Source organism: Pongo abelii, chromosome 2 (genome assembly GCF_028885655.2).
Source record: "Pongo abelii isolate AG06213 chromosome 2, NHGRI_mPonAbe1-v2.0_pri, whole genome shotgun sequence".
Taxonomy (NCBI): Eukaryota; Metazoa; Chordata; class Mammalia; order Primates; family Hominidae; genus Pongo; species Pongo abelii.
Window position 1 is genome coordinate 37923547 of NC_085928.1, and position 23608 is coordinate 37947154.

At 38.4% G+C, this 23608-nt stretch overlaps 1 protein-coding gene across 1 annotated transcript in view; it reads left to right on the top strand.

Annotated features, from left to right (window-relative positions):
- Positions 1–23608, top strand: part of TOMM70 (translocase of outer mitochondrial membrane 70) — a 37850-nt gene that overhangs the window by 2064 nt on the left and 12178 nt on the right. The window contains exons 2-6 of the mRNA XM_002813358.6: positions 12524–12697; positions 13158–13284; positions 14900–15009; positions 17705–17853; positions 21370–21577. Coding sequence (XP_002813404.3) covers positions 12524–12697; positions 13158–13284; positions 14900–15009; positions 17705–17853; positions 21370–21577 — 768 coding nt within the window. The remainder of the gene's footprint in view (positions 1–12523; positions 12698–13157; positions 13285–14899; positions 15010–17704; positions 17854–21369; positions 21578–23608) is intronic.

Consider the following 23608-nt stretch of genomic DNA (forward strand, 5'->3'; position numbering starts at 1 on the left):
CCCAGTTTTATACATACATATATACAGTTGGTCAAGTAACTTCTAATTGTATCCAAGTGTATACACTTAAATACGTATGCAAGTCATTTCCATCTTATACTATTCAGGTTGAATTTTTTTTTTTTTTTTTGAGATGGAGTCTCACTTTGTTGCCCAGGCTGGAGTGCAGTGGTGCGATCTCAGCTCACCACAACCTCCGCCTCAGTTCTGCCTCAGCCTCCGGAATAACTGGGACTATAGGCGCGCGCGCCACCATGCCCAGCTGATTTTTGTATTTTTAGTAGAGATGGGGTTTCACTGTGTTGGCCAGGCTGGTCTTGAACTCCTGACCTCAGGTGATCTGCCCGTCTCGGCCTCCCAAAGTGCTGGGATTACAGGCGTGAGCCACTGCGCCCGGGCGAAGATATTTTTACTAGGATGTCAAATTAGCTTTAAAGGAAGTTTTGGTGTAGGAATGAACAAACTAGTATCTATAGTGTGTGAGGCATTGTGCTAGGCCATGAGAGAGCCATATGATCTTTCCTATGGGAGAGTGAAGCCTTACCTATTTTCTAAAAGGTTTATGACTGGATAGTAGGAGAACCTATGGACTGTGAGAACTAGGATTTGTAAGCTTTATAGTGGGCTCTCCAGCATTGTCACTTTGGGAAAGTCATTTTATCTCCTTGACCTTAGCGTCATTCCTGTAGATAAGAGGATTAAAATATTAGATCTCTTCTGTTTCTTTCAGTACTAAAAATTGATGATTCTGATTATGATCATTTATAATAGTTCACTGCTGCTATTAAAAGTAGTTATCAAGAGGGTTATTTGAATTATCACTTGTCTTACATCAATTTTGGATGTCTGAAATTCTCCAGTCATTTTCTATTTCGTTCGTTAATTTAGTTTTAATCATGGAAGAATAGTAGGTAAAATGAAAGATCCAAAAAGTTCTCAGTTCTGTAAACATTAAAAATAAAGATAGTTATACATGAAACTAAATTTTTTTTTTTTTTTTTTTTTTTTGAGACAGAGTCAACTCTGTCACCCAGGCTGGAATGCAGTGGCACGATCTTGGCTCACTGCAACCTCTGCCTCCTGGGTTCAAGCAATTCTCCTGCCTCAGCCTCCCAAGTAGCTGGGATTACAGGCATGCGCCACCGTGCTTGGCTAATTTTTGTATTTTTAGTAGAGACAAGGTTTCGCCTCGTTGGCCAGGCTGGTCTCAAACCCCTGACCTCAGGTGATCGACCCACCTTGGCCTCCCAAAGTGCTAGGAATTACAGGCACGAGCCACCTCACCAGCTGAAACTAGATTTTAACATTTCATTGTGGTTTTAGCCACCCCACCTCATCCCAGGGGTTCTGTACCACTGGTATTTGATTAAACCTAGCCATCTTCTTTTCAGATTTTAGATGTCCCTAATTCCTCTTTTCCACTTTTCCACATTGTCTGGATCAACACTGATTTTTTAATTTCATGATGTTTCAGAGTTTTTTAGTTTTTTGGTTTTTTTTTTTGTTTTTTTTTTTTGTTTTTTTTGAGACGGAGTCTCACTCTGTCACCCAGGCTGGAGTGCAATGGCGAGGTCTCGGCTCATTGCAACCTCCGCCTCCTGGGTTCAAGCGATTCTCCTGCCTCAGCCTCCCAAGTAGCTGGGATTACAGGCACACGCCACCACGCCTGGCTAATTTTTGTATTTTTAGTAGAGACGGGGTTTCACCATGTTCGCCAGGCTGGTCTCGAACTCCAGACCTCGTGATTCACCCGCCTCAGCCTCCCGAAGTGCTGGGATTACAGGCGTGAGCCACTGCCCCTGACCACAAATAACTTTTTATTCACCCGACTGCTGTTAAAAATTAGAATTTAAGATTGGACTGTTTGTGTAACTTAAATTGCTTTAAAATGATTTATTTTTGGCTCCAGATAAAACAGGGCAAAACATTTGCGCTAACCATTGTCCATCTTGTGGAATTTGTAGGCTTACACCTCTAATCTTTGAATTACTAGATAGTTCTTTGGTAAAGCAACAATAGGAAGGTCTTTGTGATTTTTTTTAAATGGAAATTTATATCTTAACTGTTGGCGACCAGTAAATATTGAAAGACTACTTTTGTCTTCTTTTAATAGTCTGGTCTTTAGAGTTATTATTAGACTATCTAAATGTAATTGATCAGTAATTGTAATTTCTTATCTGTGGTTGGATAAACTGCTGTACGTTTGAATAGCACCTCTAAATTGGCATCCTCGGTGGATTTCACAACCAGAAGCATTTGCTTTCACTGATGGAAAACTGGCAGAATCCTGATGCCCTAACTGTCCTTTCTCCACCTGAGCAATAGCTACAGTTTTTAAGGGAACGAATAAATAGACAAATATTGTCTGTTTAGGGTTTGATATCAGAAAATAGAATGGAAAATCTGTATTTTTGTCTTTTGGCTTATGTTTACCTTAATGTAAAATGATCTGATAGAATTACTGGACTTCTGTCTATTGGGTTGGAGATTTTCCTTTACAATTAAGTGAGTACAATTACCTTTTTTCTGGGATAGCAAAAACTTGTAAAGGAAGTGCAAAGGATATTCATAGTTGTTTTAATTAATGGGAATACTGGGGTATCACTGAAGAAAAGCATTTAGTCACAGTTGATAGTATCTAAGACTGAGGTGCTTAAAGTATTAGATCATATTCCATTTTGAACTATTATAAAATCTACCATGATGTGCCATTTTGCTTCAGTAATTTTTTTAAACTTGAAGAATTAAATTTTAAATTGCAAGACTTTTTAGAAGATCATATTATCCACAGTGCTTCTCAATCTGTGGGTTTGAGTCATCATGAGGGACCACGACACATATATTCCAAGCATGGTATCCTGGCTGTACCAATGTCCCAGATACTTCTTTTCCAAACATCCTGTGATTTTTTAGAAAAATGCACTTATTTAAAAGCATTATTGACTTCATGGTAACTTTTTGTCCAATTGTTATTTAATCTGATGATAAAAAATGCAGTCATTCTTGTGTTCATATTTAACATTACACAGAGTTTAACCCACATGAAATGGTTAGGAACCAATAATCTAAGCCAGCCTGCTACAGTAGGAAAGGGAAGATGTACCTACACATTTTAGTAAAGGGTCGAGGACTGCATAAACTGTTGTTATTGGTCATCTTGTTTGAAATGAAGTCATTCTCTCCCCCAAATGATCTGTTTTGAGTCATTTTTAAAAAATCAATCAGGGACACCAATGACATTCCCTCTAAGCTTAGTTAACACTTTTCAATCTCTTAATCCTTGGCAGTATTTCACATTGTATTCTAAATGTCATAACTTTTCCTGCTGCTTCTGAGGTACTACATTTTCCTGATTAAAAAAAACAAAACGTGATACCAGCCTCATGATTTCTTAGTCTCCTTATCACAATACAGAGGTCATTTCACCTTTTCTGAAACTTCTCTCTACCTAAGCACACCACTATGTGATTTTATAACACCCTGGACTTTTCCCTTTTGTAGCACTTAACCACGTGGTACTAGAATTGCTCATTCCTGTTTCCTGCTATGCTCTTGAATCTGTGAAGGCTGAGACTGGCTCTATCTTGTTCACCATTGTATTGCCAGAACCTAATACAGGTGCATAGCAGGTGTTGAATGAATGAAGTTTCATTTTTTGACTAATAATTAAGGGTTCCTTTGACATCCCTAACTTTATATTTTATATATATGTGTGTGTGTGTATATATAAATTTCACAAGTGGTATATTTTTCAAATTTTCCAGCTCTTCATTTTTGTTCTACAAGTTAATGCTGGATTCCGTGGAAATCTTTTTTCCTTTCTCTTTTTTTTTTTTTGAGTTGGAGTCTTGCTCTGTCACCCAGCTGGAGTGCAGTGGTGCAATCTCTGCTCACTGCAGCATCCGCCTCCTGGGTTCAAGTGATTCTTCTGCCTCAGCCTCCCGAGTAGCTCACCACCACACCTGGTGAATTTTTGTATTTTTAGTAGAGATGCGTTTCACCATGTTGGCTAGGCTGGTCTTGAACTCCTAACCTCAAGCAGTCCACCCGCCTCTGCCTCCCAAAGTGCTGGGATTACAGGCGTGAGCCACTGTGCCCGGCCCCATGTAAGTCTTTTTTGTTTGTTTGTTTGGGGTTTTTTTGTTTGTTTTTTGAGATGGAGTCTCACTGTGTTGCACAGGCTGGAGTGCAGTGGCGCGATCTCGGCTTACTGCAACCTCTGCCTCCCAGGTTCAACCGATTCTCCTGCCTCAGCCTCCCGAGTAGCTGAGATTACAGACAAGTGCCACCACACCCGGCTAATTTTTTGTATTTTTAGTAGAGACGAAGTTTCACCATGTTAGCCAGGATGGTCTCGATCTCCTGACCTCATGATCCGCCCGCCTCGGCCTCCCAAAGTGCTGGGATTACAGGCGTGAGCCACCACGCCTGGCCATAAGTCTTAAACCTCATTTGGGCATACTTTTTGTAAATCAGTTGATTATGCATGACCTACAGTCATAATCCTGCAGAAGCAGTAATTATAAAAGTATATTCTTCCTAGGTAAAGAGTTATTATGATTTAGTAGGTGGGGTTGGTTGTAATTTTTAAAATTTCAAGACGTGAAATGGGAAAGGACTTTTTTTATTATCTTAGGTTTTATTCCTTATTAGGTTTGAATCCTTACTATCTTAGGTGTTATTATCCTAGGTTTGATTCATATGAAAGTAACAATTGGTTGGCCAGATACAGTGGCTTACACCTGTAATCCCAGCACTTTGGGAAGCTGAGGAGGTAGATCACCTGAGGGCAGGAGTTCAAGACTGGCCTGGCCAACATGGTGAAACCCCATCTCTACAAAAATACAAAAATTAGCCGGGCATGAAGGTGGGTTTCTGTAATCCCAGCTACTCAGGAGACTGAGGGGAGAGAATTGCTTGAACCCGGGAGGTGGAGGTTTCAATGAGCTGAGATCCTGCCATTGCACTCCAGCCTGGGCAACAGAGCAAAATTCTGTCTCAAAAAAAGAAAGAAAGAAAGTAACAATTGGTCAATAAGTATTGAAACATTGTTTCTCATACAGTAAGTGTTCCAGAGTTATTTAGGTTGCAGTGGGTGGACATCGTGGGGCAACAGAGCAAAACTCTTATCTCAAAAAAAAAAAAAAAGAAAAGAAAAGAAAGTAACAATTGGTCAATAAGTATTGAAACATTGTTTCTCATACAGTAAGTGTTCCAGAGTTATTTGCTACTTCTATAAAGCTGTGATTCAAGTATAATATATGCTTTTTGAGTTTGAGAAATTTAAAACAATAAAACCATTTTAAGAGAAACATCAAACCACCTCAGGTATATTTTAACTGGGTATAAGTGTGTCATCATGGTGACAAATTAATACCCATTTTATTTTCTCACACGCAGATTAATGTACCTAATTCTAGCTCATTTTCTTTTACAGTGACTATACGTGATCATCAGGTTAATATTTTATAAATGCTGAGAATTTACAATAGTTTTCTTATTGCCAGATGTATATCATTGACAGCCTTTTGCAATGTAGTCCTGTAATCATGTTGCAGGACTTGTTTTTAGAGGCTGGTGCATTTCTGATCTCCTGAGGTTCTATATGTGGGCTAATCCTTTTAGGGTTATGTTTCCTTCCTGGAGTACTTTCCTGTCTTTTGTTAATCATTTTTATTTCAGAGCGGATTCTCATGAGTAGCCTTCACTGACTATCCTAAGCAAAACCTGATTTTCTTACTTTGTATTCCACTAGATTTACCTGGATTGTACCTTAATATTGTAGCTTTCATTTCAAAATGTAACCTGTTTTCTAGAATAGATTTCGTGTCATTAAGAGCTGAGGGGTATGTTCCTAGGTTCTGCCTCGTTTGAGAAGTCTCAGTACACTGAAGAGAGAAAAGGTATATTTATTATTTTTTATTTCAATATCTTTTGGGGTACAAGTGGTTTTTGGTCACATGGATGAATTGTATAGTGGTAAAGTCTGAGATTTTAGTGCACTCATCACCCAAGTGTACATTGTACCCAATATGTAGTTTTTTATCACTTTACATGCTCTGCCACCCTCCTCCTCTGAGTCTCCATAGTCCATTATGTCAGTCTGTATGCTTTTGTGTACCTGCAGTTTAGCTCCCACTTGTAAGTGAGAACACATGGTATTTGGTTTCCCATTTCTGAGTTACTTCACTTAGAATATTGGCCTCCAGCTCCATCTAAGTTGCTGCAAGACATTATTTCATGTTTGTTTTTTAATGGCCGAGTAGTATTCCATGGGTATATATACTACACTTCTATCAGTGGGCATTTAGGTTGGTTCCCTATCTTTTTTTTTTTTGTTTTTGAGACAGAGTTTCACTCTTGTTACCCAGGCTGGAGTGCAATGGCGCGATCTCGGCTTATTGCAACCTCTGCTGCCCGGGTTCAAGTGATTCTCCTGCCTCAGCCTCCCGACTAGCTGGGATTACAGGCATGTGCCACCATGCCCAGTTAACTTTGTATTTTTAGTAGAGATGGGGTTTCTCCATGTTGGCCAGGCTGGTCTTGAACTCCTGACCTCAGGTGACCCACCCGCCTCTGCCTCCCAAAGTGCTGGGATTACAGGCATGAGCCACCGCGCCTGGCCAGTTCCATATATTTGCAGTGATGAATCGTGCTGCAATAAACATACACATGCAGGTGTCTTTTTGATATAATGACTTCTTTTTCTTTGGGTAGATACCCAGTAGTAGAATTGCTGAATCAAATGGTAGATCTATTCTAGTTCTTTTTAGATCTATTCTAGTTCTTTAAGAAATCTCCAGGCTGGGCACAGTGACTTACGCCTGTAATCCCAACACTTTGGGAGGCCGGGGTGGGTGGATCACCTGAGATCAGGAGTTCAAGACAAGCCTGGCCAACATAGCGATACCCTAATGTCTCTACTAAAAATACAAAAATTAGCTTGGCATGGTGGCGTGCGCTTGTAATCCCAGCTACTCGGGAGGCTGAGGCAGAAGAATCGCTTGAACCCGGAAGACAGGTTACAGTGAGCCAAGGTCACACCACTGCACTCCAGCCTGGGTGACAGAGCAAGACTCTGTCTCAAAAAAGAAAAGAAAGAAATCTTCCATACTGTTTGAAAAGATAAATGTTTTGTTAGGTGTATTACCTGAAGTATTTACTTTAGATCATGTGTCTCACTTGAATAATTTTGGATTTATGTGTATGTGTATATGTAGTTGCTACTCTTTGGACTAATAATTTTCTGCTTGTTGGCTCAAAAATTTACCAGCCACCTAATATGTAGTCGTGCATCACTTAACAATAGAGATGCATTCCAATAAGTACATCATTAGTCGATTTCATCAAGTATACTGACACAAACCTAGATAGTACAGTCTACTATGCACCTATGCTATATGGCATAACCTGTTGATCCTAGGCTACAAACCTGTACTGCATTTTATTGTGCTGAATACTGTGGGCAACTATAACACAATGGTAAATATTTGCGTACCTAAACATAGAAAAGATCCAGTAAAAATACGGTATAAAAGATAAAAAAATGGTACACCTGTTTAGAACACTTAACATGGAGCTTGTCGGACTGGAAGCTGCTCTGGGTCAGTGGGTGAGTGAATGTAAAGGCCTAGGACATTACTGAATGCTACTGTAGTATACTGTTTAACCACTGTACCCTTAGGCTACACTAAATTTATAACATACTTTTCTTCAATAATTAATCTTAGCTTACTGTAACTCTTTAACTTTATGAACTTTTAAATTTTTTTAACTTTTTAAAATAACATTTAGCTTAACATACAGCTACATGGAAGGCTAAGGTGGGAGGATTGCTTAAGCTCAGGAATTCGATACCAGCCTGGACAAATAGGGAGACTTTGTCTCTTAAAAAAATAAGTAACACTTAGCTTAAAACACAAGCACATTGTACAGCTTCATAAAAATATTTTCTTTCTTTATATCCCTACTCTATAAGCTTTTTCTTATTAAAAAAAATTTTTTTTTAAACTTTTAAACTTTTATGTTAAAAACTAAGACACAGATACATTAGCCTAGGCCTACACAAGGTCAGAATCATCAGTATCCCTGTCCTCCTTCTCTACATCTTGTCCCACTGGAAGATCCTCACGGACATTAACATGCATGGAGCTGTCATCTCTTATGATAACAAGCCTTCTGGAGTAGCTCTTGCCTTCAACACCTGCCTTGAGGCTATTTTATAGTTAACTTAAAAAAAAAGTAGTATACTAACATAACAAAAAGTATAGTATATGTATTGTAAACACATAAACCAGTAACATAGTTGTTTATTGTCGTTCTCAAGTATATGTACTATACATTATTGTATTTGCTATACTTTTTTTTTGAGATGGAGTCTCGCTCTGTTGCCCAGGATGGAGTGCAGTGGCGCGATCTCGGCTCACTGCAAGCTCCGCCTCCCGGGTTCACACCATTCTCCTGCCTCAGCCTCCTGAGTAGCTGGGACTACAGGTGCCCGCCACCACACCTGGCTAATTTTTTTGTATTTTTATTAGAGACGGGGTTTCACCGTGTTAGCCAGGATGGTCTTGATCTCCTGACCTCGTGATCCGCCCACCTCGGCCTCCCAAAGTGCTGGAATTACAAGCGTGAGCCACCGCACCCAGCCTGTTTTTTGTTTTTGTTTTTGTTTGTTTCTTTTGGGATGCAGTCTCCCTCTGTTGCCCAGGCTAGAGTGCAGTGGCGCGATCTTGGCTCACTACAACCTCTGCCTCCCAGGTTCGAGTGATTCTCCTGACTCAGCCGTCTGAGTAGCTGGGATTACAGGCGCTCACCACCACACCTGGCTAATTGTTTTATATTTTTAGTAGAGATGGGGTTTCACTGTGTTGGTCAGGCTGGTTTCAAACTCCTAATCTCAAATGATCTACTGCCTTGGCCTCCCAAAGTACTGGGATTACAGGCATGAGCCACTGCACCCGGCCCCAATATATGCTATACTTTTATACATCTAACAGCATAGTAGGTTTGTTTACACCAGCAGCACCACAGATACATGAGTAGTGCATTACAGTGGCTGTGACATCACTAGGCAATAGGAATTTTTCAGCTCCATGATAATCTTATGGGACTACCATTGTATATTCAGTCTGTCATTGACTAAAACATTGTTATGTGGCGTATAACTGTGCATTTTCATAATGGGATTTTAGTGTTTCTATCAGTAATAGTTCTTTTGTGAGACTGACGGTTGTTTGTTTCCTATACTGGTGTCCAGTATGGTCCTTCAGGATAAAGACTACACTGTTGGTTATTGTATAGTAGAATCACATCAACTAAAATAAATTCAATTATATTTGCTTGGCAAAAAGAAAAAGATGTAATTATACTGATGATTCTGTTTGTCTTTAACTTTAATGACCTTTTGTCTTGGAGCCAGTGGTGCGTGAGACAATGATACTTGAGTCTGTTTCCTTTGTTTCTTTTTTTTTTAGATGGAGTCACACTCTGTCTCCCAGGCTGGAGTGCAGTGGTGTGATCTCGGCTCACTGCAACCTCTGCCTCCCGAGTTCAAGTGATTCTCCTGCCTTAGCCTCCTGAGTAGCTGGGACTACAGGTGCCTGCCACCATCCTGGCTAATTTTTCTATTTTTGTAGAGACGGGGTTTCACCATGTTGGCCAGGCTGGCCTCAAACTCCTGATCGGAGGTAATCCACCCGCCTCAGCCTCCCAAAGTGCTGGGATTACAGGCATGAGCCACCGCACCCAGCCAATTGAGTTTATTTTAAACCTTTATTAGATACATGAAAATTCATGATTATTGTGCCTTTTTTGCACATTGAACCTTTTATCAGTAAAATTATCTGGACATCATGTGATGCTTTTGAATGGTATTTTGTCTATATTGCCTTAATTTTTATTTTTTAGTATTCACCTTCCACAACTTTTTACATTCCTTTTAAAAAAAAAAATTGTTTGGCCTTAGTATGTCATTTGGTTTTACATCATGCCTTATAGGCAGCAGGTAGGTAGTTTTGGTTTTAAACAATTTGAAAGTCTTTCAATGCAGGGATCTAAACTACTCACATTTATTGTTACTATTTACATGTTTAGCGATTACTGCCATATTTACTCTGCTTTTTTGTTTCTTATTTTTCCTTCCTTTCTGCTTTTTGTTGTATTGGTCATTTCCCTATTTGCGGATTTATTTTTAGTGGTAAGGAAGCTGTACATTTCTATTTCTGTTCTTGTGTTCAACCTCAAATGCTAGTTTAGCTAGGTATAATACTTTAGTTACAAAATAATCTTGCTTTAGAACTTTGAAATTGTTACTTAATTGGTTTTTAGTACCAAATGCTGGTGACAGTCTGGCACTGGATTGTTTTTCTTTTTAAATACTTTCAGGATTTTTGTTGTGAAATTTCACCAGGATGTGTCTAAAAATGCATGTCATTTTTCTTCAACTCCAAGAATTTCTCTGATTCCTTAGATTTTTTTTTTCTATGCCTTTCCTTTTGGAACTCCGCATAGGCAAATGATGGAACTTCTGGATTTATACTTCATGTCATTTAATTTCTCCAAACTTCCCACCTCCCTGTCCTCTGTTTCCATGGCATTCTGTCAGGTTTCCCCCATTCTCTACTTGTTAATTCACTCCTCAGCTCGCTCCTTTAATATACAGCCAATCTGCTGAATTAATTGTAATAATCTTTTTTCATTTTCAAGATTTCTAATTGGTGCTCTTTAAAAGCAACCTTTTTTAATGATGGGAAGATAGCCTCTCATTTTTTTGAAACTAAATTTTTTGTTTGCTTGGTATATCCTGCTTTCTCAGATACTACTTTTATATTTGAGTTGGGGGCCTCTTTTTTTATGGGTTGGTTTTCCCTTTTGTTAGCAATTCTTGATTGTGTGGTCTCTTAAAAAACAAGAGGCAAGGTATGGTATGTCCTGTCACTGTCACTTGTCTCTTTTAAGAGACTGTGGTCTCAATGTCTTAATATGTTGTCCAGGCTAATCTCAAACTCCTGGGCTCAAGCAGTTCTGCCTCAGCATCCCAAGTATCTGAAACGATAGGTGTGTGCCATGGTACCTGGCCACTTGGCTCTCATGTAGAAGATCCTCACTCCTGAATGACACAGCCCTACTCTAATGTGATTTCTACTTCTTCCAGTGGAGTGGGAAGATTGTTGAGGTTGTCTCAAATGCAAGTTTTCTAGCAATCACCCTGACGATTGCCCCCCAGAGCCCACAACTACATAAGGGATTCCTAGTTTTGCTTTATTGTGGGTGTTTTGTGGGTGTTTCTCTGTCAGTCCGTAGGAGTCTCTGTTAGTCCTGGCACATATTCATAGTCCTGAAACATATGTATCCTTGAAATTAAATTTATGTCTCAAAGCTTTTGGGAGATAATTAAGTCTACTGACAAATGGAAGATTTTAAGTTCATCTATTAATTTATATATGCTTGTCTTGGTTCCTTTCATCCTCCCACATCAGTTTTAAAATATACATTCTGGTTGACACTAGCTAGCTTAAAGTAGCTATGTAATATTCTGAGCTTCGATACTTAGAGCTTCCTAGAAATCCTTTGCGCACTTTAAATCCTTTAAAAACTTTAAAGTACTACAGCGTTTTTGAAAAAGTCTGAGTGTTTTTGAAATTAAAAACATATAAGCCTCCAGCCTGGACAACATGGCAAAACCCAATCTCTACTAAAAATAAAAAAATTAGCCAGATGTGGTGGTGCACGCCGGTAGCCCTAGCTACTTGGGAGGCTGAGGCAGGAGAATCACTTGAACCTAGGAGGTGGAGGTTGCAGCAAGCCAAGATTGTGCCACTGCCCTCCAGCCTGGGTGACAGAGAGACCCTGTCTCAAGAAAAAAAAAAAAAAAGTATATACATATGTGTGTGTGTGTGTGTGTGTGTGTGTGTGTCTTTTAGCTGGGCATGGTGGTGTGCACCTGTAATCCCATCTGCCTAGAACATGGAGGTAGGGGGATTGCTTGAGCTTGAGACTAGCCTGGGCAGTATAGCAAGTCACCTCTCATGCTTTTTGAGGGGGCAGGGGGGGTGGCAGAGACAAAGTCTCAATCTCTCACCAAGGCTAGAGTGCAGTGGTATGATCTTGGCTCACTGTAGCCTCCACCTCCTGGGTTCAAGCAATTCTCATGCCTCAGCCACCCAAGTAGTCGGGACTGCAGGCGTGTGCCACCATACCCAGCTATTTTTTATATTTTTAGTAGAGACGGGGTTCCAACACGTTGCCTAGGCTGGTCTCAAACTCCTGGCCTCAAGTGATCCGCCCCCCTCAGCCTCTCAAAGTGTTGGGATTATAGGCATGAGCTACCATGCCTGGCCAAGATATGCTTTTTGACTCAACAATCCTACTAGTTAGAATCTATTCCATGAAGATATTTTTATGAAGCAACTTACATTGTAAACAGCGATTCTGTCTTCCTGTTTTTATCAATTTATTAATTACTGTGGTCTGAGTCTGTGAATGTTGATTAGTGTTTGATAATTGTTTCCTCTCATTTCAGAACTCTCTTGATAGAGCCCAAGCAGCCAAGAATAAAGGCAATAAATATTTTAAAGCAGGAAAATATGAACAAGCTATTCAGTGCTATACTGAGGCTATTAGCTTGTGCCCTACAGAGAAGAATGTCGACCTTTCTACATTTTATCAAAACAGAGCTGCTGCCTTTGAACAGTTGGTATGTACTTTAGGTTGTTTCTTCTGTTCCTTTTCTTTCTCTTTATTTGCTTAAAGTTTCAGTTAAAGCTACTCAAATAAACCTAATACATTTTTTGAAGTTGTTTCAAAATTATGGGATGTTGTTTTTATTTCCATTAATTGCAAAACTTTTTAAAGAACAAATTCTATAGTTTTGCTGACTACAGATATACTCCAAAGTTAAGTATATTTCACATTTTATAAAATTAGATAGTATAGAAAGTTTCTGGTGACCCTATTCTCCTCAACAGTTTGAGGCTATTTCTTTAACTTTTTGATATTTATATGAGCTTTTGTAATGTATTGCAGATATTAACTCTTTGTATTAGGAATACTTTTTTATTCTAGGACTTTTAATACTCAGCCTATTAAGTTTAAACTGATTTCTACTGGACAGTACTTTCTTTAGTGTGACGTTTTTTAAATACTTTGAATTACAGCAAAAATGGAAAGAAGTGGCACAAGATTGTACAAAGGCTGTTGAACTTAATCCCAAATATGTGAAAGCTCTCTTTAGACGTGCAAAAGCCCATGAGAAGCTAGACAATAAGAAGGAATGTTTAGAAGGTGAGGGTAATTTTGTGTTTACATATGAAAATTACTTAACATTTTGTAGTCATTGGTAAATGTATATGAAACTGCCTTGTGAGTGCAAGAATCAGTTGTTTTTAAAAGTTTGCAATTAAGATTGTGTCTTCTAGTTTAAAGTAAGATTGCTGATACTTAAGTATTGTCTCTGTTCTCAACTATGGAATTAAATGACTATTAAGATTAGGAGTTTATGTACTACACATTTTAAATTTAGCAGCTAATGAGCATTAGTATAATTCTCTGAATAAGGAAATCAGAAAAGAGGTTTTAGCAAGTGATAGTGTTTCTAAGGTTCTACATATTTCATTTAATATGTATAAATATATCTTTGAGAGCTGTGTTTATAATATGTATAAACATAGCTTTGAGATGAATCATTAAAGAAAACATTGTTTTTTGCCTTTGGTATTTTCAAACATTATTTTATACCCAATTGGAAATTATTGTTTTATACCTAATTTACACGTAATTGCAAATGTAATTGGTACAAAGCATCAAAGTGAATTTGTCATTCTTATTAAATGCCATAAATATTCTGTGGTCTCTGATTGGCCATTTCTCTGCTTCCAAAGCTGCAATTAACAGTATACCTCCGGCCTTTGAAGTACATTCTTCTAGGTGATGTGAAGCAAAACCAAAGTATAATTTTCTACAATCTAAAAGTTCTTTCCACTTCATATTTGTCTGCTTTAAAAGCATCAGTAAAAGGAAAAGGTCCCTTTCTGAAAAGAAAAGTGTAGATTACCAAATGAGGATATTTTAGAGAACATTTTAGCAAAATTTGAGGTTTTGTGGTGGCACATACTTTGATAGTGTGTGGAAAGAGTGTTGTTTTAGAAAAGGGAATCCTGAGTTTTGAACCAGAACTTGAAGTTACTAACATAATAACTGGCAGAGAGGAGGTTGATCTAAGTGTCACGGAGAAGAAACAGGATGGGAAAAAAGACATTGACATTGGCACTAGCCATGGTTATCAGGGTAATATATCAGCAGATTGACTTGATTGGTGGAGCAAGGATGTGGAATTGCAAGAAATTTAATTCAGAAGGAGACGAGACGTCCATTGTTTGAGTGCTTTGAATGAAAGGCTGAGAGGTTAAGGAACCACTTACTTTTTAATTTCAAACCACCGCATGCATCTTGAGCTGTGACGTAACCAGATGAAAATGGTATTGAGGCAGATTTATTTAAGAGCTCTGTGGCAAGATGGCTTTGGAGACAGGGAATAACTCTGAGGCCTATAAACAAGCACCAGACATGAGAGAGCCACACTGTGTTTATATGCCTTAGAGTTGCTAGCCAGAAGAGAATGTTAGGGTGGTGAGAAACATCAGAAATCATGCAGCATAGCCCCTTTCATTTCACAGTTAAGGAAAGCAAGCCCCAGAGAAGTGGAGTGACTTTCTGAGCTTTCAGTTTTGTCATAGAGAATATAAAATTAGGTATTAAGAATCAGTTAATTGGAAATGAAACAGTCCCATTTGGCCATGAACTTAGTTTGGCTTTCTGTGGTTACATTATACCCATTTGATGCTGCTGACCATCTTTGCAATAATTTTATATTTACCCTTGTGTTTTTCATCATTTCTAGATGTCACTGCTGTGTGTATATTAGAAGGGTTCCAAAATCAACAAAGCATGCTGTTAGCCGATAAAGTTCTTAAACTTCTTGGAAAAGAGAAAGCCAAAGAAAAATATAAGGTAAATTGATCTGATTTGGGGAATAGGGGGAGTACTGTGTACATTGTGAAGGGTGTTTTCTAATTTATGCTGCTTAAGCTTAGGCATAGTGGTAATGGCAACAACTGCAATTAGAACTGGGTTATATTTCTTCTTCCTATTATCTTGGGTTTTTATGGCTTGTCCTTCTTCAGTAAGAATATATGCTCTGTCCATTACTCTACCTGGAGAATATTGAAATTCATCTGTGTTAGGGATTGCCACACTATGGCCCATAGGCCAAATCCAGTCTGCTACCTGTTTTTATAAATAATGTTCAGTCACATGTTGTTTTCAGCTGCCTTTGAGATATAACAGCAGAGTTGAGTGGTTGTGACAGACTGTATAGACTCCAAAGCCTAAAATATTTACTATCTGGCCTTTCACAGGAAAATATTTTTCTATATTATTAAAGTTTTTAAAGGTATACTGAGTAAGTTGGCATTAGTTTTAGGCTGTTATTAACAGGTAGTTTAATTCAACAATCATTTATTAAACAAAGCTATATGTTTGGCATTTTGGAGGGATGGGTTCAAAGACATGGCCCTTGCCCTTATAGAATTAAAATTTAGTGAGAGAGACTGACTGTTACTATGTATAAAAGGCATGTGGTAGTTAAGTGCCCAAGGTGAGATGTAAGTAAAGAGAGTACCATAGGCATCACTAAACATCACTGGAGATTCACTGTTAAATCCCAGTAATAGTGAGGTAATTGTTCCTTTTTCCTTTAATAATAATTTGCTTTTTTCTTGAATTTATTTTAGTAATCTGTATTTTTAATTTTATATCTCTGGATATTAGCTGAGTGAAACAGTTAAAACAAGTTTCTTCACTGCAGGACTTTAATAATCTACTAAGGTGTGTTGTGAATCTCTAAGAGGGGTATAGCTGTAGTGGTTCCCAGTCTCTCTTTTTTTTTTTTTTTTTTTTCTTTCTTTGTCACCCAGGCTGGACTGCAGTTGCTATCTTGGCTCACTGCAACCTCTGCCTCCCAGGTTCAAGCAATTCTTGTGCCTCAGTCTCCCAAGTAGCTGGGACTACAGGCATGCACCATTATGCCTGGCTAATTTTTTTGTACTTTAGTAGAGGCAGGGTTTCACCATGTTACCCAGGCTGGTCTCGAACTCCTGAGCTCAAGTTGTCCAACTTCCTCAGCCTCCCAGAGTGCTAGAATTACAGGCATGAGCCACTGTGCCTGGCCCCAGTCTCTTTAAACTATGGATTTTTTTTTCTCTCGAGCATCTCATAAGACTAGTGTTTCTCAAAATCACTTTGTAAAACACCATGGTAGAGTCCATAAGTTGAACCTCAAAGGAACCTAGTTTCCTTGTACATAGTGTGGAGTAATTAGACTGATTGGATTGCAAGATGGTAAGAAAATATAAAATAATGTATATTTACATAGGTTACAGATCAGTTTCCACATTTTCTAATCTGTTTGTCACTTTGTAAATCACAAAATACCTTCCATATTATTATTTTGATTTTTTTATAACAACCGTATAAGATAAATAAGGCAAATATTTCTATTGCCATTTTAGAGATGAGAACACTGATACTAGAAGTTTAATGACATGCATGATATCACATAGCTAATAAGTGGCAGAACTAGAATTTGCATCCTGTTCCTTTGATACTTAAATCCCTTTCTTGTAACAGTTTATTTTCACTTTAAATTTATAACCCTGTATGGAAGGCAGGGAGGTGATAGCTTCATTTCTAAGCTGAAATAGGAAACTAAAAAACATTAATGATTTATCTAGCTTCAGGTAAGTGCTATTTAAATTTCTATTTAAGCTTTTCCCCTAAAATGGTAAATGATTGCCACTACGTATTTATTCTCAGAGTGTCTTTAGTAAATTACTAAAGTTAGGCATATTTATCACTTTGATAGGTGACCATTTGACTTAAAATATTTATTTTATTATCCTAAATTAAAACGAATTGAATCTCTCTCCCCAGAGAGTGCCCACAGATCAATATGGGTTTTCTCTTAGGTTTCCTCTTTAGTTCTCTTTCTATCCCACTTTCATCTATCCTAGATTAGATAATTTACTTATAAAGCCAATTCCTTTATTCCTTCAAATATGAAGACATTACCAAAATAACAGTAATGATATTTGTTATACATAAAGTTAAAAATCCCACGTTTCCATTAAACTCTTTGGGCTGAATTTTGTAGATAAAGCATTCAAAATACATTATGAGAGCCTTTTGGGTGTGTTATTCCCACTTTATTTAAAACTTTATAATAGTAATTGTGTTTCGGGAGGAACAAAATACTCCCATAATTATGAATTGGGTGGCTATGCCTCAAATAAATAATCAAAACAGGAAATGTGATTTCAGTATGGTTTTCAGTGACACTTAACCTGTAATAAAGATCTTCAGATGAAAGCCCAAGGTAAATGGACTTAACATTTTCAGCACCTGTGTAAGATGTGGTCTTACATCTTTGTAGAGGAAAAAGGCTCTCATTTAAAACCTGCTTTAAACAGCTGGGACTGGCAGCTTCACCTTTTCCACTGTCTTTTGTTCTGTGGCTTGGAGCTTAATTTTAGTTATTTGAAAATGAGAATCCAACTTTTATGACAGTTATTCTTAGTGTTCTACAATGTACCTGCTTCTTTGGTTAGTATTTCCCATTCTGATGTCTTTAAACATGACTAAATTTCAGAATCGTGAACCTCTGATGCCATCTCCACAGTTTATCAAATCTTACTTCAGTTCTTTCACGGATGATATCATTTCCCAGCCCATGCTTAAAGGAGAGAAATCTGATGAAGATAAAGACAAGGAAGGGGAGGCTTTAGAAGTGAAAGAAAAGTAAGTATGTCAAGCATAGTGTCTACTTAGTGGTGTTTTGGCTGCTTTGAACTTTCCTTAGGGCCCATATGGGTTCTGAACCATCTCACAACAGCAGCTATCTATCTACAGATAGAGATAGACAGAAATATAATTAAAAATTATATAATATTATTATTATAAAAACACTTTTCTTTCTAGCATATATCTGTTACTTCTCTGGTGACTCAAGGTTTTACTGCCAGGAGTCTACCCTGCTTTTACTGAAGGTCCTATATGATCTTCTCAAAAGGACTCCCATTGAATCCAGTGGCTGTGTTTGAATAGAGGCAATAACTTGAAAATTATTGTGTAGCTCAACATGCAGATGTTCTAGTGCAGGGAAGTTTTAAATTTATAAACAGATACTTTTAGGGGTGCCCAAAGAGTGAATTTTTTCAAGGTTTTTTCTGCTTGTCTAGGAAGATGCCCATTTGGAGGGCTTCTTGTTGGAGCCTGTAGAGAGCTGAAGCCAAAGTACAGGATACTATGTTTCTAGCTGGAGACCTAGTGATATAATGTCATATAAACCATCTAGCCTGCTTTATTCCATTCATATTTATCAATACTTGTATTTTTCTGTCAAGGGTAGCCCTCCTCTCTGAGAGAAGGTACAATACTATTATCAACATGATTTTTTTAACGAGTTAGGAAGAAAAGGAAATAGTGTTCTAGTAGCTGTGCATAACTGGGTTTTGCATCTTCAGCATACTGGAGGGTTTGAAGAAACAAATTGCTTTTGATTTTTATCTTCCAATTTTTCTACCATTGCTGGTGACCTTTTAAGAGAAGATACTGTGCATAATTATACTGCAGTGTACAAATTTTAGTTCATTGATACACAATCTTTGAGAAGATTGTAGTTGGGAAGTAAATGTTTAAGATGTTGTATTAGCTCTTGTGACAGTTATGCAAATACTTTCTTCTTCTGGTTAAGAAATAGTCCTTGTCCCAGAAAAACTATAATGAATTTAATACCATTATTCTAAAAGCTTTATTGAGAGATGGTAGGACGTAGCTAGCTAGCATCAGCACACTAACTGGAATTGGACCCAAGTTTTAAATTCCATTTTACTCTGAGCCTTAGCTTTGTCACCCTTTAAATGGAGCTAGTAATATTTACCTTACAAGGTGATTGTGAGGTATAGAAATCATGCTTATAAATAACTACAACTTATGTTCTTCAGTAAGTGGGATTACTTCTAATCTGATGCAATCTTGGCTCACTGCAACCTCTGCTTCCTGGGATCAAGCAATTCTCCAGCCTCAGCTTCCCTAGTAGCTGGGATTACAGGCGCATGCCACGACACCAGCTAATTTTTGTATTTTGAGTAGAGACGGAGTTTCACCATGTTGGCCAGGCTGGTCTCGAACTCCCGACCTCAGGTGATCCGCCCACCTTGGCCTTCCAAAGTGTTGGAATTACAGGTGTGAGCCACTGCATCTGGACTGTTTGTGTTTTCTTAGCCTGGTGACCTGAGAAACAAAACTAGGATGTAGGCAACTTTGGAATGTCATTACAGGAGAGGTTAGCATAGAGCTTATAAGATTTTTGACTGACATAACTTTTTAAATTTTTTTTTTAAGAGACAGGGTCAGGTCAGGCATGGTGGCTCATGCCTGTAATCCCAACACTTTTGAGAGGCTGAGGTGGGCAGATTGCTTGAGCCCAGGAGTTTGAGACTAGCCTGGGCAACATGGAGAAACCCTGTCTCTACAGAAGAATAACAAAAATTAGCTTGGCATGGTGCTGTCCACCTGTAGTCTCAGCAACTAGGGAGGCTGAGGTGAGAGGATTGCTTGAGTCCCAGAGGCAGAGGTTGAAGTGAGCCAAGATCATGCCACTGCACTCCAGCCTGGGGAACAGAGCAAGACTCTGTCTCAAAAAACAAAAAGGAGAGAGAGGGGGTCACTCAGGCTGGAGTGGAGTGTTGCAATCATAGTTCACTACAGCCTCCAACTCCTGGAATCAAGCTATCCTCTCGCCTCAACGTCTTGAGTAGCTGGGACTCTAGGTGCACACCACCATACCTGGCTAATTTTTTTTTTGTTTTTAATTATGGAGATGGGGTCTTGCCATGTTTCCCCGGCTGGTCTTGAACTCCTGGGCTCAGGTGATCCTCCCACATTAGCCTTCCAGACTACTGGGATTGCAGGCATGAGCCACCATGTCTGGCCTGATGTAACTTTTAAGTCATTTGCCAGTTTTCTGTATATAGATATAACAATTGAAATGAGAAAATGTACTTTAATTTACAGTGCCTTATGTTTGGAAGATACCTCATGTACCTCATGACACCTAGTACAAATTTCAGTTAAAAAAAATTACTTCTACAAGCATCTCCATAAAAGTCGTCATCTTAGAAGAATAATAAGAGATACTGTGCTCACTGCTTTTTAAAACATAGAGAAGGGTGTTTTTTAAAGTATTAATTGATTGAAGAGTCTTCCTTTAAATTTGCTTCTTTAATAAGTTCAGTTATTTATTTATTTATTTATTCATTTATTTTTGAGACAGACTCTCGCTCTGTCACCCAGGCTGGAGTGCAGTGGCGCGATCTCGGCTCACTGCAAGCTCCACCTCCCGGGTTCACACCATTCTCCTGCCTCAGCCTCCCAAGTAGCTGGGACTATAGGCACCCGCCACCTTGCCCGGCTAATTTTTTTGTATTTTTATTAGAGACGGGGTTTCACCATGTTTGCCAGGATGGTCTCGATCTCCTGACCTCATGATCTGCCCGCCTTGGCGACTCTAAACTCACTTATTTCCTATTTCCCTGTTCCTTCTTTTAGCCGTTAAACAACTGTTGAGTACCATTGATGTGCCTCAGATATGAAGGTGAATAAGACAGGATCCTTACCCATGTTGCAGATCAGTCTCTCTTTCATTAGCTCATCTTTTCAGTATCTAAATGTCTAAGCTGATACCAGGACTCTGCTGCTTCCTTTTTAAAACTCCTCGTCCAAGGTTTCAAGAAAATCCCCGTCTACATCAAAAATCCTAATCTGTTTAACCGCACCACCCCTCCCTACCCCAACTCCATGCCACACTGGCTGATGATCTTGTTAAGGGGAAATAGACAATTGCTTAATTAACTCAGGTGTGCCAAATGTGGCATGTTTTAACATTTAATTCTTTCTTTCTTTTCTTTTCTTTCTTTCTTTTTTTGAGATGGAGTCTCGCTCTGTCTCCCAGGCTGGAATGCGGTGGCACCATCTCGGCTCACTGCAACCTCCACCTCCCGGGTTCAAGCGATTCTCCTGCCTCAGCCTCCTAAGTAGCTGGGATACAGGCACGTGCCACCACGCCCAGCTAATTTTTGTATTTTTAGTAGAGACGGGTTTCACCATGTTGGCCAGGCTGGTCTGGAACGCCTGACCTCGTGATCCACCCACCTCGGCCTCCCAAAGTGCTGGGATTACAGGCGTGGCCACCACACCCAGCCACATTTAATTTTTTCTTAGTAAATAATTTCCTATGTTTGTTTTTATTTTCAGTTCTGGATACTTAAAGGCCAAACAGTATATGGAAGAAGAAAACTACGATAAAATCATAAGTGAATGCTCAAAAGAAATAGATGCTGAAGGCAAATACATGGCAGAAGCATTGCTACTACGAGCTACCTTCTACCTGCTTATTGGCAATGCCAATGCGGCCAAACCAGATTTAGATAAAGTCATCAGTTTGAAAGAAGCTAATGTGAAGGTACATTAAAAAATGTGTGTGAAGAAATTATTAAATAGAAGGTGATGCCTTTCATTATGTTTTGCCAGATTTTTAAAAGCATTTCAACTGCCATTCTTCAAAGGGCTGTTTTTGTTTTTGAAGAAATTACTCTTAATAATAATGTAGTTGGTGCAGTGAATCTGAAAACATAAATATCAATGATATTTATCTTTATTTAGGAAAGGAAATTTTTTTTTCCTATAGCATCTGGTAGTTTCATCTTCTCCCTGTAGCCACTGCCCACCTTATTGGACTGTATGTATTTGGGCAGTGGTAAAGGTGATATAGCAATTCTGTAGATAATGCTGTAAGTAACGTGTAATATGTAGCACCAGGTTATAAAACACTTAATAAAAACACATTAATATATTCAGAAAGGTTCTAAAAATAGAATGTATAAATATGGCAAAAGTCTCGCAGTTGTACAGTTGGAACAGCCTTTCATTTTCTAAGTATTCTTAATGTGCTATGTATTACACATTTCATAATTAAGATTCAGGGGCATCTGTTGAATTGTTACATTCTATTCAGTGTAACAAAACAATTTAACCACCAATTAACTATATTACTTATTAGTTTGTTAACATCTCTGTGACCTGTTTCCTCATTGCATTAAATGAACTCTGTAGCCTCTCTCCTCTCCTATATTTGGGGGGATATAAAAGTTGTTTTTAAGACCTAAATATTGTTAAAAGTTTCTTTCAAAATGAGATTTTCAAATTGAAGATACCCTCATAATATTATCTTTAATATTATTTTCTGCTGATTTTCCTGATGATTACAACTGTTATATGTTATATGTTTTTGTTGTAATTGTGGAGGATATTATTTGTTCTATATGTATGTAGTATTGCTTTGAACAAAATTTTAAACGTATTGTTTTCATGATCACATGACTTTTAATGGCAAGTAGTAATGATGCCTACCATATGCCATGCACAAAAATTAACTCAAAATGGATTAGAGCCCTAAATGTAAGAGCTAAAACTATAAAACTCTTAGGATAGAGGACTAAATGTTTGTTACCTTAGATAAGCAGTAGTTTCTTAGATATGGCACCAAAAGCACAAGCAACCAAAAAAAAAAAAAGATAGATTGGACGTGATCAGACTTCTGTGCTTGGCTGGGGGTGGTGGCTCATGCCTGAAAATCAGCTGGGCATGATGGCATGTGCATGTAGTCGTAGCCACTCAGGAGGCTGAGGTGGGAGGATCACCTGTACCTGGGAGGTCAAGTCTGCGGTGAGCCGTGATTGTGCCACTGTACTCCAGCCTGGGTGACAGAGATCCCGTCTCAAAAAAACAAAACTTCTGTGTGAAAAGACACCATCAAGAAAGAGAAAACACATCACACAACATGGGAAAAATACTCACAAATCATGTATCTGATTAGGAGCTTGTATCCAGAATAAAGAACTCTTAGAGCTCAACAATAAAAAGACAACCTAAGTTAAAAATGGGCAAAGGATCTGAATACACATTTCTCCAAAGAATATACAAATGACCAATAATAAATGACAAGATTGTTGGTATCATTAGCCATTAGGGAAATGCAAATCAAAACCACCGTGAGATGCCACTTCACACCTACTAGGATGGCTATAATCAAAAAGACAATAAGGCTCTAATAAAAAACATTGGATAATAGTAAGTGTTTTTGAAGATGTGGAAAATTGGAACCCTCATACATTGCTGGTGGAAATATATTAATACAATGGTAAAGCCCTTTTGGAAATTAGTTTGGCAGTTCCTCAGAAAGTTACCATATGATCTAGTAATTCCACTCCTAGGTATATACCCAAGAGAATTTAGTACATTCATTAACACAAAAACCTGTACATGAGAGCTGGGTGTGGAGGCTCACACCTGTAATCCCAGCACTTTGGGAACCCAGGAGTTCTAGACTACCCTGGGCAACATAGCAAAATCTCATCTCTATTTTAAAAAAGATTTTTTAAAAACCTAGTATGTGAATGTTCATAGCAGCATTATTTATGGTAGCCAAAAAGTG